At 46.9% G+C, this 24,982-nt stretch overlaps 2 protein-coding genes across 7 annotated transcripts in view; both read left to right on the forward strand.

Annotated features, from left to right (window-relative positions):
• Positions 1-24,982, forward strand: part of LOC143776956 (aldo-keto reductase family 1 member C1-like) — a 69,786-nt gene that overhangs the window by 18,975 nt on the left and 25,829 nt on the right. The gene's annotated exons all lie outside the window — the stretch shown is intronic.
• On the forward strand, positions 1,327-2,861 carry LOC143776947 (uncharacterized). Its single transcript, XM_077266815.1, has 2 exons — positions 1,327-1,451; positions 1,563-2,861. Exons 1-2 carry the CDS (start codon positions 1,357-1,359, stop codon positions 2,599-2,601), a joined length of 1,134 nt encoding a protein of 377 aa, XP_077122930.1. The 5' UTR covers positions 1,327-1,356; the 3' UTR covers positions 2,602-2,861.

Raw genomic sequence — 24,982 nt, forward strand, 5'->3', positions numbered from 1 at the left:
CGCTGCCCACCAGGACCACAGCTAAAGTGCTAGAAGTAAGTTTTGAAGACCCCAATCTGCTACTTCAATGTGTCGAGCAGATTGCAAGTGTCTCTTTAACTTACAGAACCACCAGGACCTCAGCCGCTGCCCACCAGGACACAGCCGCTGCCCACCAGGACACAGCCGCTGCCCACCAGGACCACAGCTAAAGTGCTAGAAGTAAGTTTTGAAGACCCCAATCTGCTACTTCAATGTGTCGAGCAGATTGCAAGTGTCTCTTTAACTTACAGAACCACCAGGACCTCAGCCGCTGCCCACCAGGACACAGCCGCTGCCCACCAGGACACAGCCGCTGCCCACCAGGACCACAGCTAAAGTGCTAGAAGTAAGTTTTGAAGACCCCAATCTGCTACTTCAATGTGTCGAGCAGATTGCAAGTGTCTCTTTAACTTACAGAACCACCAGGACCTCAGCCGCTGCCCACCAGGACCACAAAACAATGTCCTCTTCTGACAGCCCTCCTCCACAGCAACAGCGTGTATCGGTAAGTTAACCCAAAAAATGTTTTTTTTTTAAATTTCTTTAAATTACATTTTAATGGATAACTACATGCATAAATTTTGTTTCAACAGGAAGCTGAATCAGATGAGGAGCTGTCAGAAGGGGGCGAGACGGGTGGAGAGATGCTAGTGGAGGAGGAACCAAGTGTAAGTAGTGGTGAAACAGTTCCTTCGCACATCACACTGCACCATACACAAAACAGATTACTAAACACCTGCCTACCTTAACTGAGAATTTGTTTCCTTCATTTCAGGCTGCTGCTGCTGCTCCTGCTGCTGCCGCTGAAGGTTCTCCCAGACAGTCCCAGAGTCGGCGGACTCGTCGCCGCGGTCGGCCATCAGTGAGTTTTTTTTTGGGGGGGGAGGGGGATTCTATTGGTATTTTAGTATTTCAGTGTACTAATTTGTTTGTTTTCCTTTTTTTTTTTTTTTTTGACACAGGCTTCACAGCGTGCTCCCGCAGAAGAGGAGGATGATGATGATGACATTGACATCGATTGTCTCATCGAGGAGGTTCGTGAGCGGGAGCCGCTGTGGAACATGGCTGACCGCAGGCATGCAGATACCGGTGTCACCCGTCGGCTCTGGGACGAAGTGTGTCGCAACCTGTTTCCAAGGCGGGAGAGCCTTAATCCTCAGCAGCACAGCAAACTAGGTAAGTATTCAATTTCCAGTGATGTTTTGAGCTGACTGTAATGTATTGCATTTACTAATTTTTTTGTTTTTTCTTTTGATTCTTGTCTTCACAGTTGGAAAGGTTAGGAAGCGGTGGCGGTCACTGAGGGATCGCTTTAAGAGGGAATTCAATGATGAGATGAAGGCCCCGAGTGGCTCTGCAGGAAGGAAGAGGAGCAAATATAAATATGGCCAGGCCCTCTCCTTCCTGAGGCGAACCATGCTGAGCAGAGTGTAAGTATTCTACAGCCCACTTATAACCATGTTAACCTGTCTACTTAGTTTGCTTTCAGTCAGGGCTTTTTCATTCCAATGTATTAATTTCTTTTGTTTTTTCTTTCACAGCACCTTCTCCAGCCACCGGGCGCCTGCATCTTCCTCTGCGCCCTCTGGAGCGATCCCTCCTGAGTCCGCCACTGAGGGCCACGTCGGTAGGCCCCACACCTCTGTCCCCTCCTCTGACCCCTCTGTCCTCTCCTCTGACCCCTCTGTCCTCTCCTCTGACCCCTCTGTCCCCTCCACTTCATCCGCCCCAAGCAGTGGAGCATTATTGCAGGCTTCATTGCTCGCATCTGATGCTGAACAGTTAGCGTTCCCTTTACCCCACCCCTCTGATCCTGCCACCTCGACACCACCATTCGGTTCGTGGCGGCAGCGCCAGAGGGGTCAGGAAAGGAGCTATGCTCCTGAGTTCTTACACCTGAATGCATCCTTCCAAGGCTCTTTCAAAATTTTGGGAGAGCAAGTGACTGCTGGTTTCAACATGGTGCAATCACGCATCAGTGAAACAAGCCAGGAAACCAGCAGTCGCTTGGATAGGCTGCATTCAGCTGTAAGTCCCGATCCGGCCAATCTTTTTTTCCAATCCATGCTCATGAGCATGGAGAAGCTTTCTTTTGAGCAACAGATGCGGGTAATGAATACCTGCCATAATGCTGCACTGCAGGCCATTAATGAATCGACCCACACACCTCCCCACACCTCCACTCCAATTCCACACCAGGCCCCATTTCCACACCATACCCCCCATTACCAAACCCAGCCCCAATACCCACACCAGCACCATTACCAAACCCAGCTCCAATCCCCACACCAGCACCATTACCAAACCCCACGCCACTCCCACTACCCTACCCAGTCACAATACCCGACCCAGTCCCCACAACAATCCCGGCCCCCAGACCAAATTACTTCCCCAATGTTTTCCTTACTGAACTTTTCTCTTCCACCTACCCCAACACCACCCCCCTCTGGTCAGCCTCTTGGTTTAACCCCCCCTTCCACTGCACCCCAAACAAGTAGGGTTTCCCCACCTATCGACGTGGTCCAACCTTCCGGCCCATCCTCCTCTCATATCTCCACCCAACACTTTGAAAATTTGTAAAGTGTAATTAATGTAAATAATCTAAAAAATGTTCAAATTTTTCTAAAAAAAAGTTGGAAAATATATATATATATTTTTTTTGCAAAACAAAAAAACAAAAAAAAGAGTTAAAATAAAATTCGGATTACAATTCTACTCTTTGTGTGTGTGTGGATTTATTAAGGTAATATAATAAAAAAAGGTTTAATAAAAACAAACAACAGACATGTAAAAGGTATAACATAATGGTTTTACTAGCAAGAAAACAACGCTTTTGGGCCTTTTTTTTTGTGGGGGGGGGGGGCAGAAACACTTTTTTTACATAACCAAAACACATGGGAAACAGGTTACACATGGGAAACAGGTTACACAATCATGTCTTGCCACGGGATCCGCCCGACAGGTGAGACAAAGTAATCGGCAAACTGGTCCCTCATCCTTGTTACTGAACTTGTAGAGCGAACCGAGCTGCTGCGGTAGTCCCACAAGGTGGTCTCCAACTCTTCATCATCCAAAGAAACGGGCTCCTTTGACAGGACAAAGTTGTGGAGCACCACACAGGCTTTAACTACCTCGTCTATAGTTGTTGTTTTCAGCTTGATAGCCGTCAGCAGAACTCGCCACTTCGCCGTCAATATGCCAAAGGAACACTCCACTACTCTTCGTGCTCTAGTAAGCCGGTAATTAAAGACCCGCTTGGTATGGTTTAAGTTCCGGCTACTGTACGGTTTCAGTAGGTGCAGCGACAGTTGAAAGGCTTCATCACCTACAAAGACATATTCCAGGGCTGGGTCATTTGTTCCTGGCAGTGGTCTGGCTGGCGGAAAATCGTAGCTCTCTCCATAAAGGCAACGACCCATCGGAGAGTTTTTAAGAACTTGCGAATCGTTGGACCGTCCATACGCTCCTAAGTCCACAGCAAGGAACCTGCAGTTGGCGTCTGCAATAGCCATAAGGACGATGGAGAAATACTTCTTATAATTATAATACTCCGATCCTGTTCCTGCCGGTTTCGCAATCCTTATATGTTTCCCGTCAACTGCACCCACACAATTAGGGAAATTGCAAATTTGCAGAAACTCTTCAGCACTTCGCAACCAGATTTCCATGGATGGTTGGGGGATATACTCTGGTTGCAAAGTGGTCCAAACAGCCCGACATGTGTCCTTCACTATTTCAGAGATAGTTGAAATGCCCAGCCTGAACTGATAATGGAGCGAAGTCATAGATTCACCCGTAGCTAGGAAACTTTAAAAAAAAAAAAAAAAAAAAAAATGTTAGAAAAAATTGCACAGACCAACAAGTTTTAATATGGCACTGTTATTTTTTTTTTAAGGACGGGACACTCAATAAAACCAGCATGAAACCAGTGTAAAAAAACAGTGGAATGTCCGTCAAGAAAACCAAAACTACATGCTGCAGAAAATAGTGCGCAATATGGCAGCGCAGTATTGTCTGCAGCGTGTAATATAACATTCAAAATGACCAATGACAGAAAAAAAGCAGTTGCATGTCATCAAACCCAAAAAAAACCCCCCCCCAAAAAAAAAATGCAGAAAAACATTCAATATCAGCAATGACATTTAAATAAAGCAGTGGAATGTCCGCCAAGAAAACCAAAACTACATGCTGCAGAAAATAGTGCGCAATATGGCAGCGCAGTATTGTCTGCAGCGTGTAATATAACATCCAATATCAGCAATGAAATAAAAAAAAGAGGCTTACCGCAGGGTCACCATCAGCCGCTCCGCCGGTGTGATGGCAAGCCTCATCCTTGTATCCTGTCTTCGGATGACATCCTCCATTTTTGCAAGCAAAAAATCTAAATGTTCAATCCTCATCCGCACGTAGTTGTGGAATTTGTGTGGATTGTGCCGCAACTCCAGGTACAGAGTGGACTGGACACCCCGGGTCATCCGTAGTTGATTAATCGGATGAATCCACATTCGTCTTCGTCTCCGTTGCTGCAGAAGCATCCTACGCCTTTCCGCTGCCGCCTCCTTCTCCCGCACTATGATATCCAGGCGATTTGTCTCAAAGATAACGTCGGTAACCAAACTAGCAATCCTCCCAAGAACACCTTCCATCGCTGCCACAAAACTAAAACCCACAAAGATGGGCTGTAAATACAGTACTATATAGTTTTTCAAATTTTCCAGTAGCCAATCAAATTTTGGGAGCCTCCCCTTTTAAAAACGGATCCGTCGGAAAAACGGATACAACGGATGGTAAAACGTATGCAACGTATGCAACGCATCCAGTATTTTCGACGGAAACGTTTAGCGGATTTGCGACGGATCCGTCGAAATGCTGGATGCGTGGCATACGTTTGTCACCGTTTTTCACTTTTTTGACGCATCCGTTTTTTCGGCAAAAAAACGGATTTGCGACGTTATGCAGTTAACGCTAGTGTGAAAGTAGCCTAACAGTAAAGCTGGTAAATCTTACTATAGCTGCTTGAGGTCTAAAACGGAAAATGCTCCCCCTAGTGGTCAATATATATATTTGTAAGAAAATATATAATATTTTTCATATAGAAATGTTTGCAAACAGTGCAAACATTGCATTAATACATTTTATTTACTATTTTAAGCTTAATTTCACAAAAAAACAAACTACAAGAAAACTGGTGGCACCTTCCCTTTAAAGTGGGGGCGATCCACCTACAGGGACATAGACTGTATCCTGGAGAGGATGGGGCCCCTGGCAGAGACCTACAGGGACATAGACTGTATCCTGGGGAGGATGGGGCCCCTGGCACCGACCTACAGGGACATAGACTGTATCCTGGGGAGGATGGGGCCCCTGGCAGAGACCTACAGGGACATAGACTGTATCCTGGGGAGGATGGGGCCCCTGGCAGAGACCTACAGGGACATAGACTGTATCCTGGGGAGGATGGGGCCCCCGGCAGAGACCTACAGGGACATAGACTGTATCCTGGGGAGGATGGGGCCCCTGGCAGAGACCTACAGGGACATAGACTGTATCCTGGGGAGGATGGGGCCCCTGGCAGAGACCTACAGGGACCTAGACTGTATCCTGGGGAGGATGGGGCCCCTGACAGTGACCTACAGGGACATAGACTGTATCCTGGGGAGGATGGGGCCCCTGGCAGAGACCTACAGGGACATAGACTGTATCCTGGGGAGGATGGGGCCCCTGGCAGAGACCTACAGGGACCTAGACTGTATCCTGGGGAGGATGGGGCCACTGGCAGAGACCCACAGGGACATAGACTGTATCCTGGGGAGGATGGGGCCCCTGGCAGAGACCTACAGGGACATAGACTGTATCCTGGAGAAGATGGGGCCCCTGGCAGAGACCTACAGGGACATAGACTGTATCCTGGAGAGGATGGGGCCCCTGGCAGAGACCTACAGGGACATAGACTGTATCCTGGGGAGGATGGGGCCCCTGGCAGAGACCTACAGGGACATAGACTGTATCCTGGAGAGGATGGGGCCCCTGGCAGAGACCTACAGGGACATAGACTGTATCCTGGGGAGGATGGGGCCCCTGGCAGAGACCTACAGGGACATAGACTGTATCCTGGAGAGGATGGGGCCCCTGGCAGAGACCTACAGGGACATAGACTGTATCCTGGGGAGGATGGGGCCCCTGGCAGAGACCTACAGGGACATAGACTGTATCCTGGAGAAGATGGGGCCCCTGGCAGAGACCTACAGGGACATAGACTGTATCCTGGAGAGGATGGGGCCCCTGGCAGAGACCTACAGGGACATAGACTGTATCCTGGGGAGGATGGGGCCCCTGGCAGAGACCTACAGGGACATAGACTGTATCCTGGAGAGGATGGGGCCCCTGGCAGAGACCTACAGGGACATAGACTGTATCCTGGGGAGGATGGGGCCCCTGGCAGAGACCTACAGGGACATAGACTGTATCCTGGGGAGGATGGGGCCCCTGGCAGAGACCTACAGGGACATAGACTGTATCCTGGAGAAGATGGGGCCCCTGGCAGAGACCTACAGGGACATAGACTGTATCCTGGAGAGGATGGGGCCCCTGGCAGAGACCTACAGGGACATAGACTGTATCCTGGGGAGGATGGGGCCCCTGGCAGAGACCTACAGGGACATAGACTGTATCCTGGAGAGGATGGGGCCCCTGGCAGAGACCTACAGGGACATAGACTGTATCCTGGGGAGGATGGACCCCCCGGCAGAGACCTACAGGGACATAGACTGTATCCTGGAGAGGATGGGGACCCTGGCAGAGACCTACAGGGACATAGACTGTATCCTGGGGAGGATGGGGCCCCTGGCAGAGACCCACAGGGACATAGACTGTATCCTGGAGAGGATGGACCCCCCGGCAGAGACCTACAGGGACATAGACTGTATCCTGGAGAGGATGGGGCCCCTGGCAGAGACCTACAGGGACATAGACTGTATCCTGGGGAGGATGGGGCCCCTGGCAGAGACCTACAGGGACCTAGACTGTATCCTGGGGAGGATGGGGCCCCTGGCAGAGACCTACAGGGACATAGACTGTATCCTGGAGAGGATGGGGCCCCTGGCAGAGACCTACAGGGACATAGACTGTATCCTGGAGAGGATGGGGCCCCTGGTAGAGACCTACAGGGACATAGACTGTATCCTGGAGAGGATGGGGCCCCCGGCAGAGACCCACAGGGACATAGACTGTATCCTGGAGAGGATGGGGCCCCTGGCAGAGACCTACAGGGACATAGACTGTATCCTGGAGAGGATGGGGCCCCTGGTAGAGACCTACAGGGGCATAGACTGTATCCTGGAGAGCATGGGGCCCCCGGCAGAGACCTACAGGGACATAGACTGTATCCTGGAGAGGATGGGGCCCCTGGCAGAGACCTACAGGGACATAGACTGTATCCTGGGGAGGATGGGGCCCCTGGTAGAGACCTACAGGGGCATAGACTGTATCCTGGGGAGGATGGTGCCCCTGGAAGAGACCTACAGGGACATAGACTGTATCCTGGGGAGGATGGGGCCCCCGGCAGAGACCTACAGGGACATAGACTGTATCCTGGGGAGGATGGGGCTCCTGGAAGAGACCTACAGGGACATAGACTGTATCCTGGGGAGGATGGGGCCCCTGGCAATGACCTACAGGGACATAGACTGTATCCAGGAAAGGATGGTGCCCCTGGAAGAGACCTACAGGGACATAGACTGTATCCTGGAGAGGATGGGGCCCCTGGCAGAGACCTACAGGGACATAGACTGTATCCTGGAGAGGATGGGGCCCCTGGCAGAGACCTACAGGGACATAGACTGTATCCTGGGGAGGATGGGGCCCCTGGCAGAGACCTACAGGGACATAGACTGTATCCTGGAGAGGATGGGGCCCCTTGCAGAGACCTACAGGGACATAGACTGTATCCTGGGGAGGATGGGGCCACTGGCAGAGACCTACAGGGACATAGACTGTATCCTGGAGAGGATGGGGCCCCTGGCAGAGACCTACAGGGACATAGACTGTATCCTGGGGAGGATGGGGCCACTGGCAGAGACCAACAGGGACATAGACTGTATCCTGGGGAGGATGGGGCCCCTGGTAGAGACCTACAGGGGCATAGACTGTATCCTGGAGAGGATGGGGCCCCTGGCAGAGACCTACAGGGACATAGTCTGTATCCTGGGGAGGATGGGGCCCCTGGCAGATACCTGCAGGGACACAGACTTTATCCTGGAGAGGATGGGGCCCCTGGCAGACACCTACAGGGACATAGACTGTATCCTGGGGAGGATGGGGCCACTGGCAGACACCTACAGGGACATAGACTGTATCCTGGAGAGGATGGGGCCCCTGGCAGATACCTGCAGGGACACAGACTTTATCCTGGGGAGGATGGGGCCCCTGGCAGACACCTACAGGGACATAGACTGTATCCTGGAGAGGATGAGGCCCCTGGCAGACACCTACAGGGACATAGACTGTATCCTGGAGAGGATGGGGCCCCTGGCAGACACCTACAGGGACATAGACTGTATCCTGGGGAGGATGGGGCCACTGGCAGACACCTACAGGGACATAGACTGTATCCTGGGGAGGATGGGGCCCCTGGCAGAGACCTACAGGGACATAGACTGTATCCTGGAGAGGATGGGGCCCCTGGTAGAGACCTACAGGGACATAGACTGTATCCTGGGGAGGATGGGGCCCCTGGCAGAGACCAACAGGGACATAGACTGAACTTCAGAAGCAGCAGACATGGCCCTTGTTACAATCTGCAACATGCACCTCAGATTCATGCAGTAGAGGCACCACAAGTCCAAGATTGCTCAACACAAGAGCAGGACATTGCATGTGTGACTGTGTGCATTGATGGTGGAGTGCCCACTAGGACCGTGGGGTACTTGGTACCAGGCCGGATCTGTTCTTAAAGGGGTGGTCACGGTGGCAGTGACCCGGTTTGTGGCCCTGGGCATCCAGTAAAAGAGGTTAATGAAAATAGGAATAAAATCTAATGTAGGAATGTCCGTGACGCCACCTGTAGTATTCGGCCAGGGGTGGCCGACGCTGCTTAGATGGTATAGCTCCCCACAGGTAGCGCTTGGTTCCCAGGGCTCCCAGTGTAGCTGGTAAGAGGGATGGTTGACGGTTGGGTGCACGACTGAGGGTGCAGGAAATAATTGCAGGACACAGGGATTGCAGTTTCTTTTAACTTTTACTGGTAGAATTCAGGTGCAGTCCAGGGTACAGGTAGCAGGTGATGGTGGGGTCCAGGCAGCCTGGAAACAGCTTGGGATCCACTTAGCCAGGTGGGTTCGGAGGCCTTCCCGCTGCGCTTTATATCTAACCCTTGCTGCCTGAAGCTCTGCACAAGTCCTCTCAGTGTTTGTATTCTCAACCTGTATAGCTGACAGCTTGAGCCTTTCAAGGGCACTGTCATCTCTCTGGCAGCCCCAGCTCCTCACTTGCTGTGGTACCTGCAGGTGTTAGAAGGGACAGGAGACTTGCAATCTCCTGCCCTTCGGGTTCAGTAGCTGGGTCTGCAACTCCCACACCACCGTGGACCACGCTGTCCCGTCTCTTGGCGCTTTCCTCTGGGGTGAGCCCGCTCGCAGTCCCAGACCCCAGGCTCCTCTCCTTTTGCCTCCTTTCCTCTCACTGTCCCTAGCAGACTAACTCCTCCTCCAAGCCAGAATATCTATAGGGAAGCTACCCTGAAACTGGGTTTAGAGCTCCCCTTTCTAGTCTGGAGTCAGTACGGAGTTGCATGTCAGTATTACCTGATTAAGGGATGCCTCCTTGTTTCCAGGCATGACATCACCTCCCCCCATGAGGAAGGCAATACCATTGTGGCATCCGGACTCCTGGGGTCCCACAATGGTGCACAGCAGAGCCATAATGTTGACTCACAGACAGAGGATAACCACACTGTACCCATGGGGTTGGAGGCTGGAGAGGGCTCATAGTCTGCAATGGATTTCACATTGCCTGATGACAGTGATATTACTGTTGATACCAATGTGCAGGATAATGTGTGTAATTTTCCCCCTTTAATACCTGATGCACAAGAGGTAACGGTCCCCTTGCAACAAACCCTCACTTCGTCAGTCATCCCAGTGTGACCCGGCAGGTTCCCCCCAGTAATGCATGGAGTTGTGGTGCTCTGTTCTTCACCTCTGGTGCCAACTATTCCGGCCACGTGTTCAAAAGAAGAAACGTGATGCGATTTAAGCACAGAATTGCCAAGGAGGATCTGCCAGACAGGGGGTTTGTGGTCTGGGAGCTCCTGTGCCGCCACATGTGGTTTGCACCAGTCAGCATCTTGGCAGTGATTAATCTTCCAGACAGGCAGTGCTATGACATCAGCTTTAGGCTCTTGCCTGATCTGGACAGATTCTGGGCCAATTTCCCCAAGTTCAGGGACATGGACAGTTTGACCAAATTTATCTTTGTTTCCATTTCCAGGCCAGACACAGTTATTGTAAATATTATATTTTTGGAATAAGGCTGTTCCCCGCAGGATGATGGTATCTGGACGGGAGGGTAGAAACTCCTGGTAAAGCTGCGGTAGTATAACAACATTACTGCCCACTTACACAACTCCTTCTTCACTGGGAGAGAGAAGAGCATTTTCTTCTATCCCGGGCAGCCTCGCAAGTGCTTTAAATGTGGCAAAGCAGGTCATCTGGCAAATGCCTGTACTGTGGTCAAGTGCAGCCTGTGCACGGAAGTAGGCCATGTAGCTGCAGACTGCCAAAATGTAAGGTGCAACCTGTGTGGGAAGATTGGCTATCCTCACAGGAACTGTCCAGATGCCTGGCATAACATCTGCAGGGACTTTCCTGATGAGGATTTGGTGGTAGAGGCAGAGCCTCCGAAAGAGAGATGTCAGGGGAGATACTCACTAGATCAGAAGTCCACCAGGAGTCACACCATGTAACACCAGAGCAGCAGTGTTCATAAGAGGCAAAGGGGAGCATGGAGGCCATCCCCCAAGGCCAGAAGTCACAAGAAGCCTGTGCATCTGTTTCTCCATTGCTACTTGATAATGGTAACATCAAGCAGACCAAAAGGAAGAAAAAACACATCCTTCCGTAAACCCGAGGAACGATGTGACAGTGACCAAAATGCCAGGAAAAAACTCAGCAGCGGTGAAGGTCATGTCTAACAGATATGAAGTTCTGCCTGAGTCACATGGACATTTTGAACAAGAACTGAAAAGAATAGAGACAAAATGTGACAGGGATATAGAGTCCGTCTACAAAGCGAAAGCCCTTACCCATAGACACTAATGTAGCATCAGACATGGAGATCTGTGGTGGACAGAACAATACTGAATTACGATGAAGGGTTCTACTTCTCTGCTCCTCTTATGTATTATTATGTCGGGTTTTCTTTAGAAACTACATCAGGTAATATGAACAGCATTAAGATGAGAATGAGACAATGTTGGAATAAGTTTAAATGCAACAACTCCATTCCTGTTGTAGTCTGCATTGAATGTCTATGAGTGTTCATTTGTCAGCTATGCTGTGATTGTTAAAGTTTGTAAAAAAAAAAAAAAGGTCAGAGGACACTCACTGATTGCATCAGTCTGCTGCTGTTTCCTTCACAGAGAGACATGTGTTACATGGACTAGATTATATCGGTAGTTACTGTCAAAGCTTTCTTATTTTGTTCCAGTTCAAGCTGCATATATTAAACACAGTTTGCCTTACGTTGGATTCTGCTGCTTATATGAAGTAACACGCGCTGCTGTGGTAATACTCCGGCTAACAGGTTATGGGCCCAGCCACCGGAAAGTAAATGGTAAAAAGCCCAGTCACCGGAATAAGCAGCGAGCCAAGCGCAGACAGCACAGAGGAACCCCCGGAATACAAGGACACCGGAACGCAAAGGTACCGCAGTGTACAGAGCACCGGACAGCGCAGCTTAAAGGGCCAGTAACAAACAAAAAAAAGAGGTACAAGAGACAAGAATGTCTACAGAAAGGAATGCAGTGAAGTACACAGTGCCAAGTCTCACAAATCACAATTACAGCTCCTGGAAATTCAAGGTAAAGATGTTACTTATAAGAGAGGGTACATGGAAATGTATTGAACAGCCTGTGCCTGACCCAGTACCGGGTGATTGGCTAGAGACTGATCAGAAAGCACAAAGCACTATTTCCCTCAGCATAGATGATAACCAGATTGTACATGTATGCAAATGTGATACTGCAAAGAAAATGTGGGAAGAATTACAGAAAGTGCATGAAAGGTCAAATCTCAGCAATAAGCTATATCTTATGAGAAAGCTGTATCAGTCTAAATTAAGTGATGGCCAGCATATGCAGGACTATATCAGAAACACCCTAGAGATTGTGGAGCGCCTAAGGGGTATTGGTGAAGAAATTAAAGATTTTCATGTTGCTGCATTACTATTAAGTGGTCTTCCAGAAAGTTATGACACGCTTGTGACTGCATTAGATGCCAGACCAGATGATGAACTCACACTAGAATATGTGAAAGGGAAACTTGCAGATGAATACAAGAGAAAGTCAGAGACTATTAGCAATAATATATGCAAAGCAGAAACAGCATTAAAGACACAGTACTTTTCTAAAGCTCAGAGTCATTTAAAGGAAACTCGTGAATGTTTTGTCTGTAAAAAGCCTGGTCACCTTAAAGCAGACTGCAGAGTGTGGAAAGCAAGAATGAATCAGTTTAAAAAGCAGGACAGTCATCAAAAGGTTAAAACAGCTGTAAAGAAGGAAGATGCATGTATTGCGACTGCATTTGGGGTCAGCACAAGCCCATATGCAAACCATGTTTGGTGTATTGACTCTGGAGCGACTGCTCACATGACACGTGATAAGGATTTCTTCATTAATCTAGATGAAAGCAAGTCTGAAAAGGTAATTTTAGCTAATGGTCACTATATGACATCAGAAGGAATAGGAGATGGTTATTTCCATTGTCAAGTTCAATCCTCAGCACAAGTCAGAAAAATCCCAGTTAAAGACGTGCTGTATGTTCCCAAACTTGAAAGTAACCTTTTATCTGTAAAGAAGCTTGCACAACAAGGAAATATAGTTACATTTAAGGCTGACAGATGCATCATTTCAAAGAAGGGTCATACCCTTGCCGAAGGAAAAATCAAAGATGAACTTTATCAGCTGAAATGCAATGAAACTGTTTACAGTGCTAGACAAGATTTTCATAAGGACTGTATTCATGTGTGGCACAGACGCCTAGGCCACAGAGATCCAGAAGCAGTAAAGAAACTAGCTCAACTTGCAAATGGTATTGCAATCAACCAGTGTAATCAAACAATGAAGTGCACAAGTTGCCTAAAAGGGAAAATGTCCAGAAAATCGTTTCCTAAAGTAAGCACTACTAAATCTGCACAGATACTGGATTTGATACATACAGATGTGTGTGGTCCAATGAGTGTTCTTACTCCCAGCAAGAAGAGATATTTTCTCACATTCATTGATGATTATTCCAGATATACTGTTACTTACCTACTTCAAAGTAAAGATGAAGTTCCACAGAAACTTGAAGAATATCTTGCTGCAGTTCTTAACAAATTTGGAAGAATACCAAAGGTACTGCGAGCAGATAATGGAACTGAATATACAAGTGGTAAAGTGCAAACCATCCTGAAAAAGAATGGAATCGTGTTCCAGACAACCGTTCCATACAACCCAGAGCAGAATGGCACAGCAGAGAGAAAGAACCGAACTCTTTGTGAAAGTGGAAGAAGTATGCTATTTGATGGAAACCTACCTACAACATATTGGGGAGAAGCCATCATGACTGCTACCTATCTTCAAAATCGACTGCCAAGTAAAGCTACAAGTAAAACTCCATATGAGCTATGGAACTGTGAGAAGCCCAACCTGAAGCATCTCAGGATATTCGGAAGCAAAACTTTTGTGCATGTTCCCAAAGAAAAACGTTCTAAGTGGGAATCTCATGCAAAGGAAGGAGTTCTTGTGGGGTACAGTGAAACTCAGAAAGGATACAGAATCCTGCATCCACAGACCAACACAGTAACAATCAGCAGAGATGTAGTGATTGATGAAAACTCAGTATCGCTCAAATTTCATGAGGTTACGCAAATAATTCAACCTAAGGAACAAGAATTTCAGTCAGTGATTCCAGACATTGAAGAGAATCTCAAAGAAAATACTGAAGTCTGGATATGCTCTGAAAGTACTGAAAAAGAAACAGAAGAACCAAGCCAACCTCAGGAGATCAGAAGATCAGAAAGATCAAATAAAGGAATTCCAGCTAAACGCCTTTCTTATATGGTCAGATCAATTCCAGAAGAAGAGCCACAGTCATGGCAGGAAATGCAAAAACTGCCTATTCATAAGAAGCAAAAATGGATAAAAGCTGCTGATGAAGAAATGGAATCCCTTCATAAGCTCAAAACATGGGAGCTCACAGAGCTACCTCAAGGCAAGAAAGCAATTGGATGTAAGTGGGTCTTTAAGAACAAATATGACTCCGAAGGTAATATTCACCGTTTTAAAGCAAGATTGGTCGCAAAAGGATATTCACAAAAATATGGTGAAGATTATGATGCTACTTTTGCTCCAGTTGCCAAGCAAACTACATTCAGAACTTTATTATCCATAGCTGCTGTTCAGCAGATGAAAGTAAGACATTTTGACATCAAAACAGCCTTTCTACATGGAGACATTGAAGAAGAGCTGTACATGACTCAACCAGAAGGCTATGTTAAAAGGGGTAAAGAGAACCTTGTTTGCAGAATGCAAAAATCTCTCTATGGCCTTAAGCAATCAGCAAGAGCATGGAACACTAAGATGAACAAAGTGTTAATCGACGAAGGATTTAAAAGGTCTCAAGCGGATCCATGTTTGTATACAAAAAGTGTATCACAAGATTGGATGTATGTTATTCTATATGTGGATGATGTAATAATAGCGCATCAAGAAGAGAGAGAAATTTCAAAACTAGGTCAAATTCTGAACAAGCATTTCGAGACCAAGGACCTTGGAGATGTGACATACTATTTGGGAATCCAAATCCAGAGAGAGGAAGATGGAAGTTTTCTTCTTAATCAAAATTCTAAAATCTCCACAGTTCTAAACCAGTTTGGAATGTCAGAAGCCAAAGGCATATCAACTCCAATGGATCCATCTTACCTAAAATTGGAAGGAGAAGAAGATCTGCTACCCACAAATGACAGTTACAGACAAGCAGTGGGGGCACTTCTATACATAGCAACCACAACCCGTCCAGATATCTCAGCCACAGTGGGAATTCTCTGCCGACGTGTAAGCAAGCCACGCCAAAGAGATTGGAATGCAATTAAGAGACTTCTTCAGTATCTTAAGGCAACCCAAGAGTTAAGTCTAAAGATTTCTGCATCAGGAGATCTAATTCTCAGAGGATATGTAGATGCAGATTGGGCTGGAGACTCAAGTGATCGAAGATCAACAAGTGGTTACTTGTTCAAGTTAGGACACACTTCAATCTCATGGTCGAGTAGAAAACAAGTGTCAGTTGCATTGTCTTCTACAGAAGCAGAATATACATCAGCTGCTCATGCAAGTCAAGAGTTAATTTGGTTGAAGCAACTTTTGGAAGAATTCGGCAAACCACTAGCTGAACCAACTGTTATCTATGAGGACAACCAAGGATGTATCAAGCTCGCCAGCAGTGAAAGGATAAGTGCAAGAACAAAGCACATTGATGTTAAACATCATCACTTGCGTGACTTAGTAGAGCGTGAAGTTCTAAAGTTTGTTTACTGTGAATCTGACAAGATGTTAGCAGATGTTTTGACAAAGCCATTGTCAAGAGCCAAGTTTGAAGAATTCAGAACTGCAATGGGACTAACAGGATAAGCAGTTGTTGAGTGGGGGTGTTGGAATAAGTTTAAATGCAACAACTCCATTCCTGTTGTAGTCTGCATTGAATGTCTATGAGTGTTCATTTGTCAGCTATGCTGTGATTGTTAAAGTTTGTAAAAAAAAAAAAAAGGTCAGAGGACACTCACTGATTGCATCAGTCTGCTGCTGTTTCCTTCACAGAGAGACATGTGTTACATGGACTAGATTATATCGGTAGTTACTGTCAAAGCTTTCTTATTTTGTTCCAGTTCAAGCTGCATATATTAAACACAGTTTGCCTTACGTTGGATTCTGCTGCTTATATGAAGTAACACGCGCTGCTGTGGTAATACTCCGGCTAACAGACAAGCTGTATATGACCATCTTAAATACCTGGACGCAGATGTCATCTTCTTACAGGAAATGATGGCATCTCTGGGGCTTATGAGAGAGGCTGAGAGGGAATGGAGGTCCCGTCCATCATTCTGGTCACTGGCTGTAGAGCCTTACGCTGGGGTCGCTGTCCTATTTAACACAATATGACTGTACATAGGATGACGGAGGTGGTTATGGGAAGGTATCCAAAATGAAGAGATGATCCAGCTTCCATATAAAATGTAAAAGTTTAATCCAACATGTTAAAATGAGGAGACGACTCCTGGGATGGCATCATACACATAGTAAGGCGAGCGACGCGTTTCGACCTAGCGGTCTTGACCACAGCTGATCTGCTAAATGACATATCCGGTATATATGCAACATAACACCAATCAAATGCTAGATAAATGTCATGTGATGCATAGGCTCAAAAAATTCAAAGCAAATAATGTGCGAAAAAATAAATACAATAGATAAAGAACAATGCACAATGAATAGAAATAAAACCGTAAAGAAATAAAGACATAAAGAAATAAAGAAAAAAGAGACATTGCCAATAATGGAACATTAGTTCATTTCGTTTGTTCAGACCACCTGGAAACCTTGTACCTAAATTAAAGATCCAGAACGCTTCTCTGGTGAGTAACGTTCTGTGGATATCTCCACCGCGCGGAGGTTTTTTAATTTTCTCAATACCTGTTACTTTTAAAAAAGCTGTATTGCGGGAATGAAAATCAATAAAGTGCCTCGCCACCGAAGAAATGGTGCGACTATTGTTTGTAGTACATTTAATATCATACAAGTGTTCCGATATGCGGTTTTTTAATTTTCGAGTGGTACACCCGATATATGACTTGTCACAGAACGTACAATCAATTTTGTAAACCACAAATCGTGTATTACAGTTGATAAATGTTTGAATTTTATATTGATTTTTATTTTCTCCGGTACCAAAAAACTTAACGGTGGTAAGATGTACACATGTAGTGCAATTAGTTACGTTGCATTTGTAGCAACCTATACAATGCAACCAAGTATTAGTGGAATGTTTAGAAGAAAAGTGATTGGGAGAAATTATGTTGCCCAAAGTAGGCGCTTTCCTGGCTACTATGTTACATCCCTGAGACAAAATTTGAGCAAGAGTGGGATCTTCACGCAAAATAGGCAAAGCTTTGTTAATAATAGTTTTAATTTGATTGAACTGTGGGCTGAACTGTAGACATACATATGGTTTATTAGCTATATTAATTTTATTCATAATTTTTTTTTATTTTTATTTTTATTTTTATTATCTTTATTAATGTCGCTTGTTACACTGTCTACTTCTGATGGAATGAGACTCGACTGCTCTTTCTGATCTACTATGTGTGCCGCTCTGTCAAACATCCAATGCAGATATCCACGTTTTAAAAATTTATTTCGTGATTGAACTAGATCTTTAAATAAATCATTGTTGTTATTGCAGTTTCGCTTCGACAGTAATTCTCAGGTCCTAAATTCCAAATTCTAGGAATTTAGGACCTGAGAATTGCGTCACGGCTTGTGATTGGTCGCGTGGCGGTCACATGAGCGGCACGCGACCAATCAGAAGCCGTGACGTCATGGAAGGTGCTGAACCCGCTCATTTTAAGCAAAGCAGGCTGCCGGTTACCAGCGGTGATGTCCAGGGGCCTCCGGAGAGGTGAGTATATCAATATTTTTTATTTTAATTCTTTATTTTTTACATGGATATGGATCCCAGGGCCTGAAGGAGAGTTTCCTCTCCTTCAGACCCTGGGAACCATACACTGGGAACTTCCGATTCCGATTCCCGATACCACAAAAGTATCGGATCTCGGTATCGGAATTCCGATACCGCAAGTATCGGCCGATACCCGATACTTGCGGTATCGGAATGCTCAACACTAGTGATGAACGAATATACTTGCAGCGCCCCTGAGTCCTGGTCATTGCAGTACTGATGCTCCACCGCTAAGGGGGGTGTTGATACGTCTGATGGCACTGAAGGAGTTCACCTAACCAGGTATCACAGACACCAATACACTTCACAGTCTGGCCTCCAGGGGGAGCTAAGGGTGCTATGTATTAGGTCACTCCTCACAATCTGGTAAAACTGGGGGTTAGATAGGAAGTTAGTCAGAAAGCTGACTGGGTTGGAACCAGGCAACATCCTGTGGCAGAGGGTGTTGCAGGGGAAGATTCAGGGGGGTCCCTGTCAGGGGTGGGATCCTGACAGAGGCCTAGCAAATAGAAAGAACGTGACGGGACCGAGCCTGCACTTCATTGCGGCGGTACCCCAAGAAAGGACAAGAAGCGAGGTTTATTGTGAAGAGTGGAAAACGAGATCAACGCAACAAGGAGAAAACACCAGTAGGAGTCGTGCTGTAAGACCGAGGCAACATCCTACTGAGGCGCGTAGCCGGTGGCCGGAAACGCCGAGGAAGTATTGAGCTCCAGGCCTTACTTCAAACCTATGGCAGGACAGTCAGTTATAGGCGGGCTGTCTCACCTAAATCACCTAAGCAGACATAGGGGGCAACAGTTGGAGAGGGGCGACTCTAGGGTCCCGGAAGAACTCCAGGACTACCCGTCATACAGGTGCGTCCTAGCCATATCATCTGGGGGACGGAGAAGAACATCAGAATCAGTTGTGAGGGAACTTCAGAAACAGACGCAACAGTTGTGAGGACTATCCCGTGGTGCTAAGCAGGGAAGGACTACAACACACAAGCGCTAGAAGGTAGGCAAAGATTTCCACCTGCAAAGGGAACTCTGGAAGTGCCATCGGACCGGCCGGTCTCAGACAGCCCTGTTAACCGTACTCCGGATTGAGGATCCTGAAGCCTTCAGTAAAGAGGTAAAGAGACTGCAACCTGGTGTCCTCGTTATTCCTCGCGACCTGCACCACACCACATCATTCTCAACTTTCACTGGACGCCCCTCAGCAGGGTCACGGACCGGGTCTAGCCACCGTGACAACCCCAGAACCGAGACAGAGAGGCCCGGTACCGGGTACCCCTCGGCCCTGCGACAGTGGGGCCCTCCAACTTGGCATCACGAACAGGATCTACTTAAGCCTGAAGAATCAGGTCATGTGTGCCTTGGAACTGTGATTTATTGTGCTTGGACTGTGACTTGTTGCGAAGACTGTGTATTGCCACTTGCCGCCAAAACCACCGCCATTACAGTGCTGAGGAGAGTGCAGGAGAAGAAGAAGGGCATAGAGTGGGCGAAGCTAAGCTGAAGGGCGCGAAAGGCAATGGCCGCCCAGTCTAAATATCTCTGTATCCTGAGGATGTGCCCGTCAGCAGCTGAGGTCCGCCTCCTCATCCTCTTTGGAGGGTGGAGACCATGGAGACGGGGCCGCCCACGAAAGAGAGCGCAGGAAGAAGATACCGAGGAGGAGACAAAGATGGCGACGGCGGAAGCACCGCATGGGGACGACCCGATCCAGCATGAGGCTGCACTACCCGTCACAGCCCCAGACTCGCCATCGTTGCTGGGACTGGCCCTTACGGAGCTACCGCCGGGCAGACCCAACTGGCCACCGTCTGAGGAGTGTGTGGCTGCAGCTGAGGCCTGGCAGATAGCACGCCGCCTTGAGGCCGACGCTCATGTGACCGCTCGGCTGGGTCAGCCTACGGAGGTCCGCCTAACTCCGGTGTCCCCTGCTTCCTCCATCCCGGCCGCGGCAGAGTGTGAGCTGCAGGCACAGGGCCTGAGGATCCTGCCGGAGGCAGAACACCTGCGGCACCTGATGGCGGCGTGGCAGAGAAGACCCCAACCTGCGGCCCAGGTCGACCTGACGGGCGTTAAGGAGGCCCCGCCGTCACACTGGGGTGTGGTGATGTTCTTCAACTCCCGGGAAGGAAGGGGAGTCATCCAAGTAATTGGAGAGCCGCTGCAGGTCCGTGTTGACCGGAAAGATGTGGAGCCCTGCGGAGGGGGGTATGACCGCGACCTGGAGCCCGGAGATGCAGTAACCTACACGCGGTGGAGGAGGGAGGTCGGCTGGGTGGCTCGGGGTGTCCAGCGGTGCGTCGCACTCCAGGCCGCTGCCGGAACGTCGGAGGACAAATCCCCTGCGGAGAAGGCGACGGAACCTGCCCCCGCGGAACCCCAGGAAATCCAGACCCACCGCGTATCTATGAGTCGTGGTCGCTCCCGATTGAGGAGGGTGTCCCAAAGAGGAATCCTGTCGTTGCTGAGGCCAGGACCGGTCCTTGTTACGCCACCATGACCCGTCTGCCAGGTGAGGCCCGGAAGGAGGCCACCTCCGGCTCAGCCAGAACCTAAGTAAGCATAAGTGCTTTACAAACTGTATATAGTTAACTGTTCGTCTTTCTATGTGTTTTTCTGCTGCTACAACCCGATTAGCGTTAACTCTTAAAGGGATCCCTTAGTTTACCCGGGGTCCCTATTTTTGCCTTTTTGTCTTCTTTCCTGTTTATCACTGTTGAAAAGAACTGCTGGATTATGAACACTGCATGATTACAAACTTATTGTAAATAGTTTGCACCTTCTTAAAGGTGCTCCCTACTGGTTTTACAAGGAAAAAGACTCTTTGCGAAGAAACTGTTCCTGGAAACAGTACAGGAATCCCTGCCTTACACGAACTCGCAGCTTGAGAAGTTGCACTACCTCCAAGAGACTTGGTCCCCTCTTAAAGGGAACGTTCACCAATAGCACTTAAAGTATAATGTTGCCTTAAAAGAAGTACTGATAACACTGGTCAACAGCATTTTTGGTGCCAAAGATATTTCATCGAATTTAGGGTATATTTGGGGTGCTGATTCTGAATATGTCATCAGTTTTGCCAGATTGGCTCAAGTTTTTGAGATTTTTGGTATCTTATTTATAGCACTTGTTGGTAAATGCGACGCATCATCTCATTAATTTCTTTGGATTAGTACTTGAACTGAGCAGTTCTCAATATAGTTTTGTGTTAATTAGTGTTCTAAAAGTTTGTTCATAGCTTGATTTTTGCACTAACTTTATGTTGTTGTCTGTTTTCCAGTGAAAAGCATGAACTCATCAAGAAGAAGTTGTCTTAACGATCCAGACTCATTCTGTTACATTTGTGGTGAATACACACTGCCAAAACATAGAAGAAACATAACAGACTTCGTAAAAAAAGTGTATTTTGCCTATTTTGGGGTTATGCTTGGGGACCAAGACAAGTTTTGGGCACCACACATAGTGTGCAAAGCATGTATCGAATTATTACTAAAATGGAGCAAAGGACAAAGAAAAAGCTTCAAATTTGGTGTTCCAATGGTGTGGAGAGAGCCAAAAAATCATCATGATGACTGTTATTTCTGGTAAACACAGGTACAGGCACATCTTCACAATGAGGGACAGGCCTTCTTGCAGATTCCATGTTACTCCCATTTTCGTTTCTTATGCTTATTGAATCCTTGCACTTGCACTGCACAGAAATAACAGTCATCATGATGATTTTTTGGCTCTCTCCACACCATTGGAACACCAAATTTGAAGCTTTTTCTTTGTCCTTTGCTCCATGTTCGTAATAATTCGATACATGCTTTGCACACTATGTGTGGTGCCCAAAACTTGTCTTGGTCCCCAAGCATAACCCCAAAATAGGCAAAATACACTTTTTTTACGAAGTCTGTTATGTTTCTTCTATGTTTTGGCAGTGTGTATTCACCACAAATGTAACAGAATGAGTCTGGATCGTTAAGACAACTTCTTCTTGATGAGTTCATGCTTTTCACTGGAAAACAGACAACAACATAAAGTTAGTGCAAAAATCAAGCTATGAACAAACTTTTAGAACACTAATTAACACAAAACTATATTGAGAACTGCTCAGTTCAAGTACTAATCCAAAGAAATTAATGAGATGATGCGTCGCATTTACCAACAAGTGCTATAAATAAGATACCAAAAATGTCAAAAACTTCAGCCAATCTGGCAAAACTGATAGCATATTCAGAATCAGCACCCCAAAAATACCCCAAATTCATTAAAATATTTTGGACACCAGAAAAAAAATTTTTTTTTGTTGACCTGTGTAATGTTTATATGTAAAAGTTATATGTAGTCAGTTAGTTGATTGTAGGAAATGTTTAATGATGTGTTAGGCTGGTTTCACACTTGCGTTTTTGTCTGCAGCGTTTTTTGCACAAAAAACGCATGCGTTTTTTTCCCCTATATTTAACATTGAAAACGCATGCGTTTTTTTGCACATGCGTTTGGTCGCGTTTTCAAACGCATGCGTTTTTTGTCTGCATGCGTTCATTTTCAAAAATGCTACCTGCAGTATTTTCTTGCGCGTTTTTTTGCCGCGAAAAAACGCATGCGTTTTTTCGCGGCAAAAAAATGCATTGCTGTCTATGTAAACGCATGCGTTTTTAAGCACATGCGTTTGTTTGCGCTAAAAACGCATGCGTTTTTATAGAAAAAAAACATAAAACACACTGAAAAGCCACCCACCACCATCAAGGTGATAAAGGGATCCAAACCCTAACCCTAACTCTACCCCTAACCTCACCCCTAACCGTTTAATGAACATTTTCTGACAGTCACATTGCCACGTATTTAAGTGCCACGTATCACGTATTTCAGTGCCACGTATGCCACGTGCCACGTATTTAAGTGCCACGTGCCATGTATTTAAGTGCCACGTGCCACGTATTTAAGTGCCACGTATTTAAGTGCCACGTATTTAAGTGCCACGTATTTAAGTGCCACGTGCCACCTATTTAAGTGCCACGTGCCACGTATTTAAGTGCCACGTGCCACGTATTTAAGTGCCACGTATTTAAGTACCACGTATTTCAGTTGCACGTATTTCAGTGCCACGTATTTCAGTGCCACGTATTTCAGTGCCACGTATTTCAGTCACGTTTAGGGTTAGGGGTAGGGTTAGGGTTAGGGTTTTCTTGTGTTTTCTTGTGTTTTCTTGTGTTTTCTTGTGTTTTTCTATAAAAACGCATGCGTCTAAAAAACGCATGCGTTTTACCGCGTTTACATGCGTTTTTCACACATGCGTTTTTTTTTTTGTTTTTTTTAAAACGCATGCAGATAAAAAAGCAAGTGTGAAACCAGCCTTAGAGAATGAGCACAGGAAGTGAACCCATACGGGGTTAGTCGATGAGTCCTCCTATGAGACATACAGAGATGGCTCAGTGATCTTGTGCTGAGAGAAGGTTGATAAGTCCTATACTGTGTATAGAAAGAGAAAGGCAGTAGACCCAGATGAGAATGGGGCGGTCCTGCAGAAGAGCGTGAGGCAGTAGGCTAGGGACAGATAGACAGGCGGTCCTGCGAATGTAAAGTTGGAAAAATGAAGAACAGTTGATTAACATTGTAGTGTTTTATGAGTAAGCCTTTAGTGGATTCAGCTTATATGTCCTTAGAGGCAAGGTTAATTTATTGTTCAGTGATTGCACTAAGTAGAATACCCGGTTGGGTAATAGAAGTTATTTATAGTCTGTTATTTAAAATATTTAACCATTTGTAACGTTCAAGAGTCCTCACCTCCCATAAAGTGAAGCACTGTTCTTATTACTTATTGCTTGTTATTGCATTACAAAAATTTGGTGTCTTTTTGCTGACATGTATTGTTGTTTTCTTCCCAGTCCAGGAGTACTGGATTTAACCGGGGGGGGGGGGGGGAGTGCAGCGCCCCAGAGTCCTGGTCGTTGCAGTACTGATGCTCCGCCGCTAAGGGGGGTGTTGGCACGTCTGATGGCACTGAAGGAGTTCACCTGACCAGGTATCATAGACACCAATACACTTCACAGTCTGGCCTCCAGGGGGAGCTAAGGGTGCTATGTATTAGGCCACTCCTCACAATCTGGTAAAACTGGGGGTTAGATAGGAAGTTAGTCAGAAAGCTGACTGGGTTGGAACCAGGCAACATCCTGTGGCAGATGGTGTAGTAGGGGAAGATTCAGGGGGGTCCCTGTCAGGGGTGGGATCCTGACAGAGGCCTAGCAAATAGAAAGAACGTGACGGGACCGCGCCTGCACTTCTGTTGTGATTTTGCTTTTTGCTCCCTCTAGTGGTCATTAGTGATTTGACTCTGGAGCGTCTGTCTTTTCCTATATCCTCACCTGGGCCGTTAGTTCAGGGGCGTTGCTATATAAGCTCCCTGGACCTTCAGTTCAATGCCTGGCATCGTTGATATCAGAGCTAATCTGTTGTGCTCTTGTCCTCTGATCCTGTTCCTGTTTTTCAAGCTAAGTCTGCTTCTTTGCTTTTTGCTTTTGTTTTGTTTGGTATTTTTGTCCAGCTTGTTCCTATCTGTATCCTGACCTTTGCTGGAAGCTCTAGGGGGCTGGTGTTCTCCCCCCGGACCGTTAGACGGTTCGGGGGTTCTTGAATCTCCAGCGTGGATTTTTATAGGGTTTTTGTTGACCAGATAAGTTATCTTGCTATATTCTGCTATTAGTAAGCTGGCCTCTCTTTGCTGAACCTGGTTCATTTCTGTGTTTGTCATTTCCTCTTACCTCACCGTTATTATTTGTGGGGGGCTTGTATCTTGCTTTGGGGTCCCTTTCTCTGGAGGCAGGTCTTTGTTTTCTTCTCCTAGGGGTAGTTAGATTCTCCGGCTGGCGCGAGTCATCTAGCGATCACCGTAGGCATGATCCCCGGCTACTTCTAGTGTTGCCGTTAGGAGTAGCTATTTGGTCAACCCAGTTACCACAGCCCTATGAGCTGGATTTTTGAATCTCGCAGACTTAC

This window comes from Ranitomeya variabilis, chromosome 5 (assembly GCF_051348905.1).
Source record: "Ranitomeya variabilis isolate aRanVar5 chromosome 5, aRanVar5.hap1, whole genome shotgun sequence".
In the NCBI taxonomy this organism is placed as follows: Eukaryota; Metazoa; Chordata; class Amphibia; order Anura; family Dendrobatidae; genus Ranitomeya; species Ranitomeya variabilis.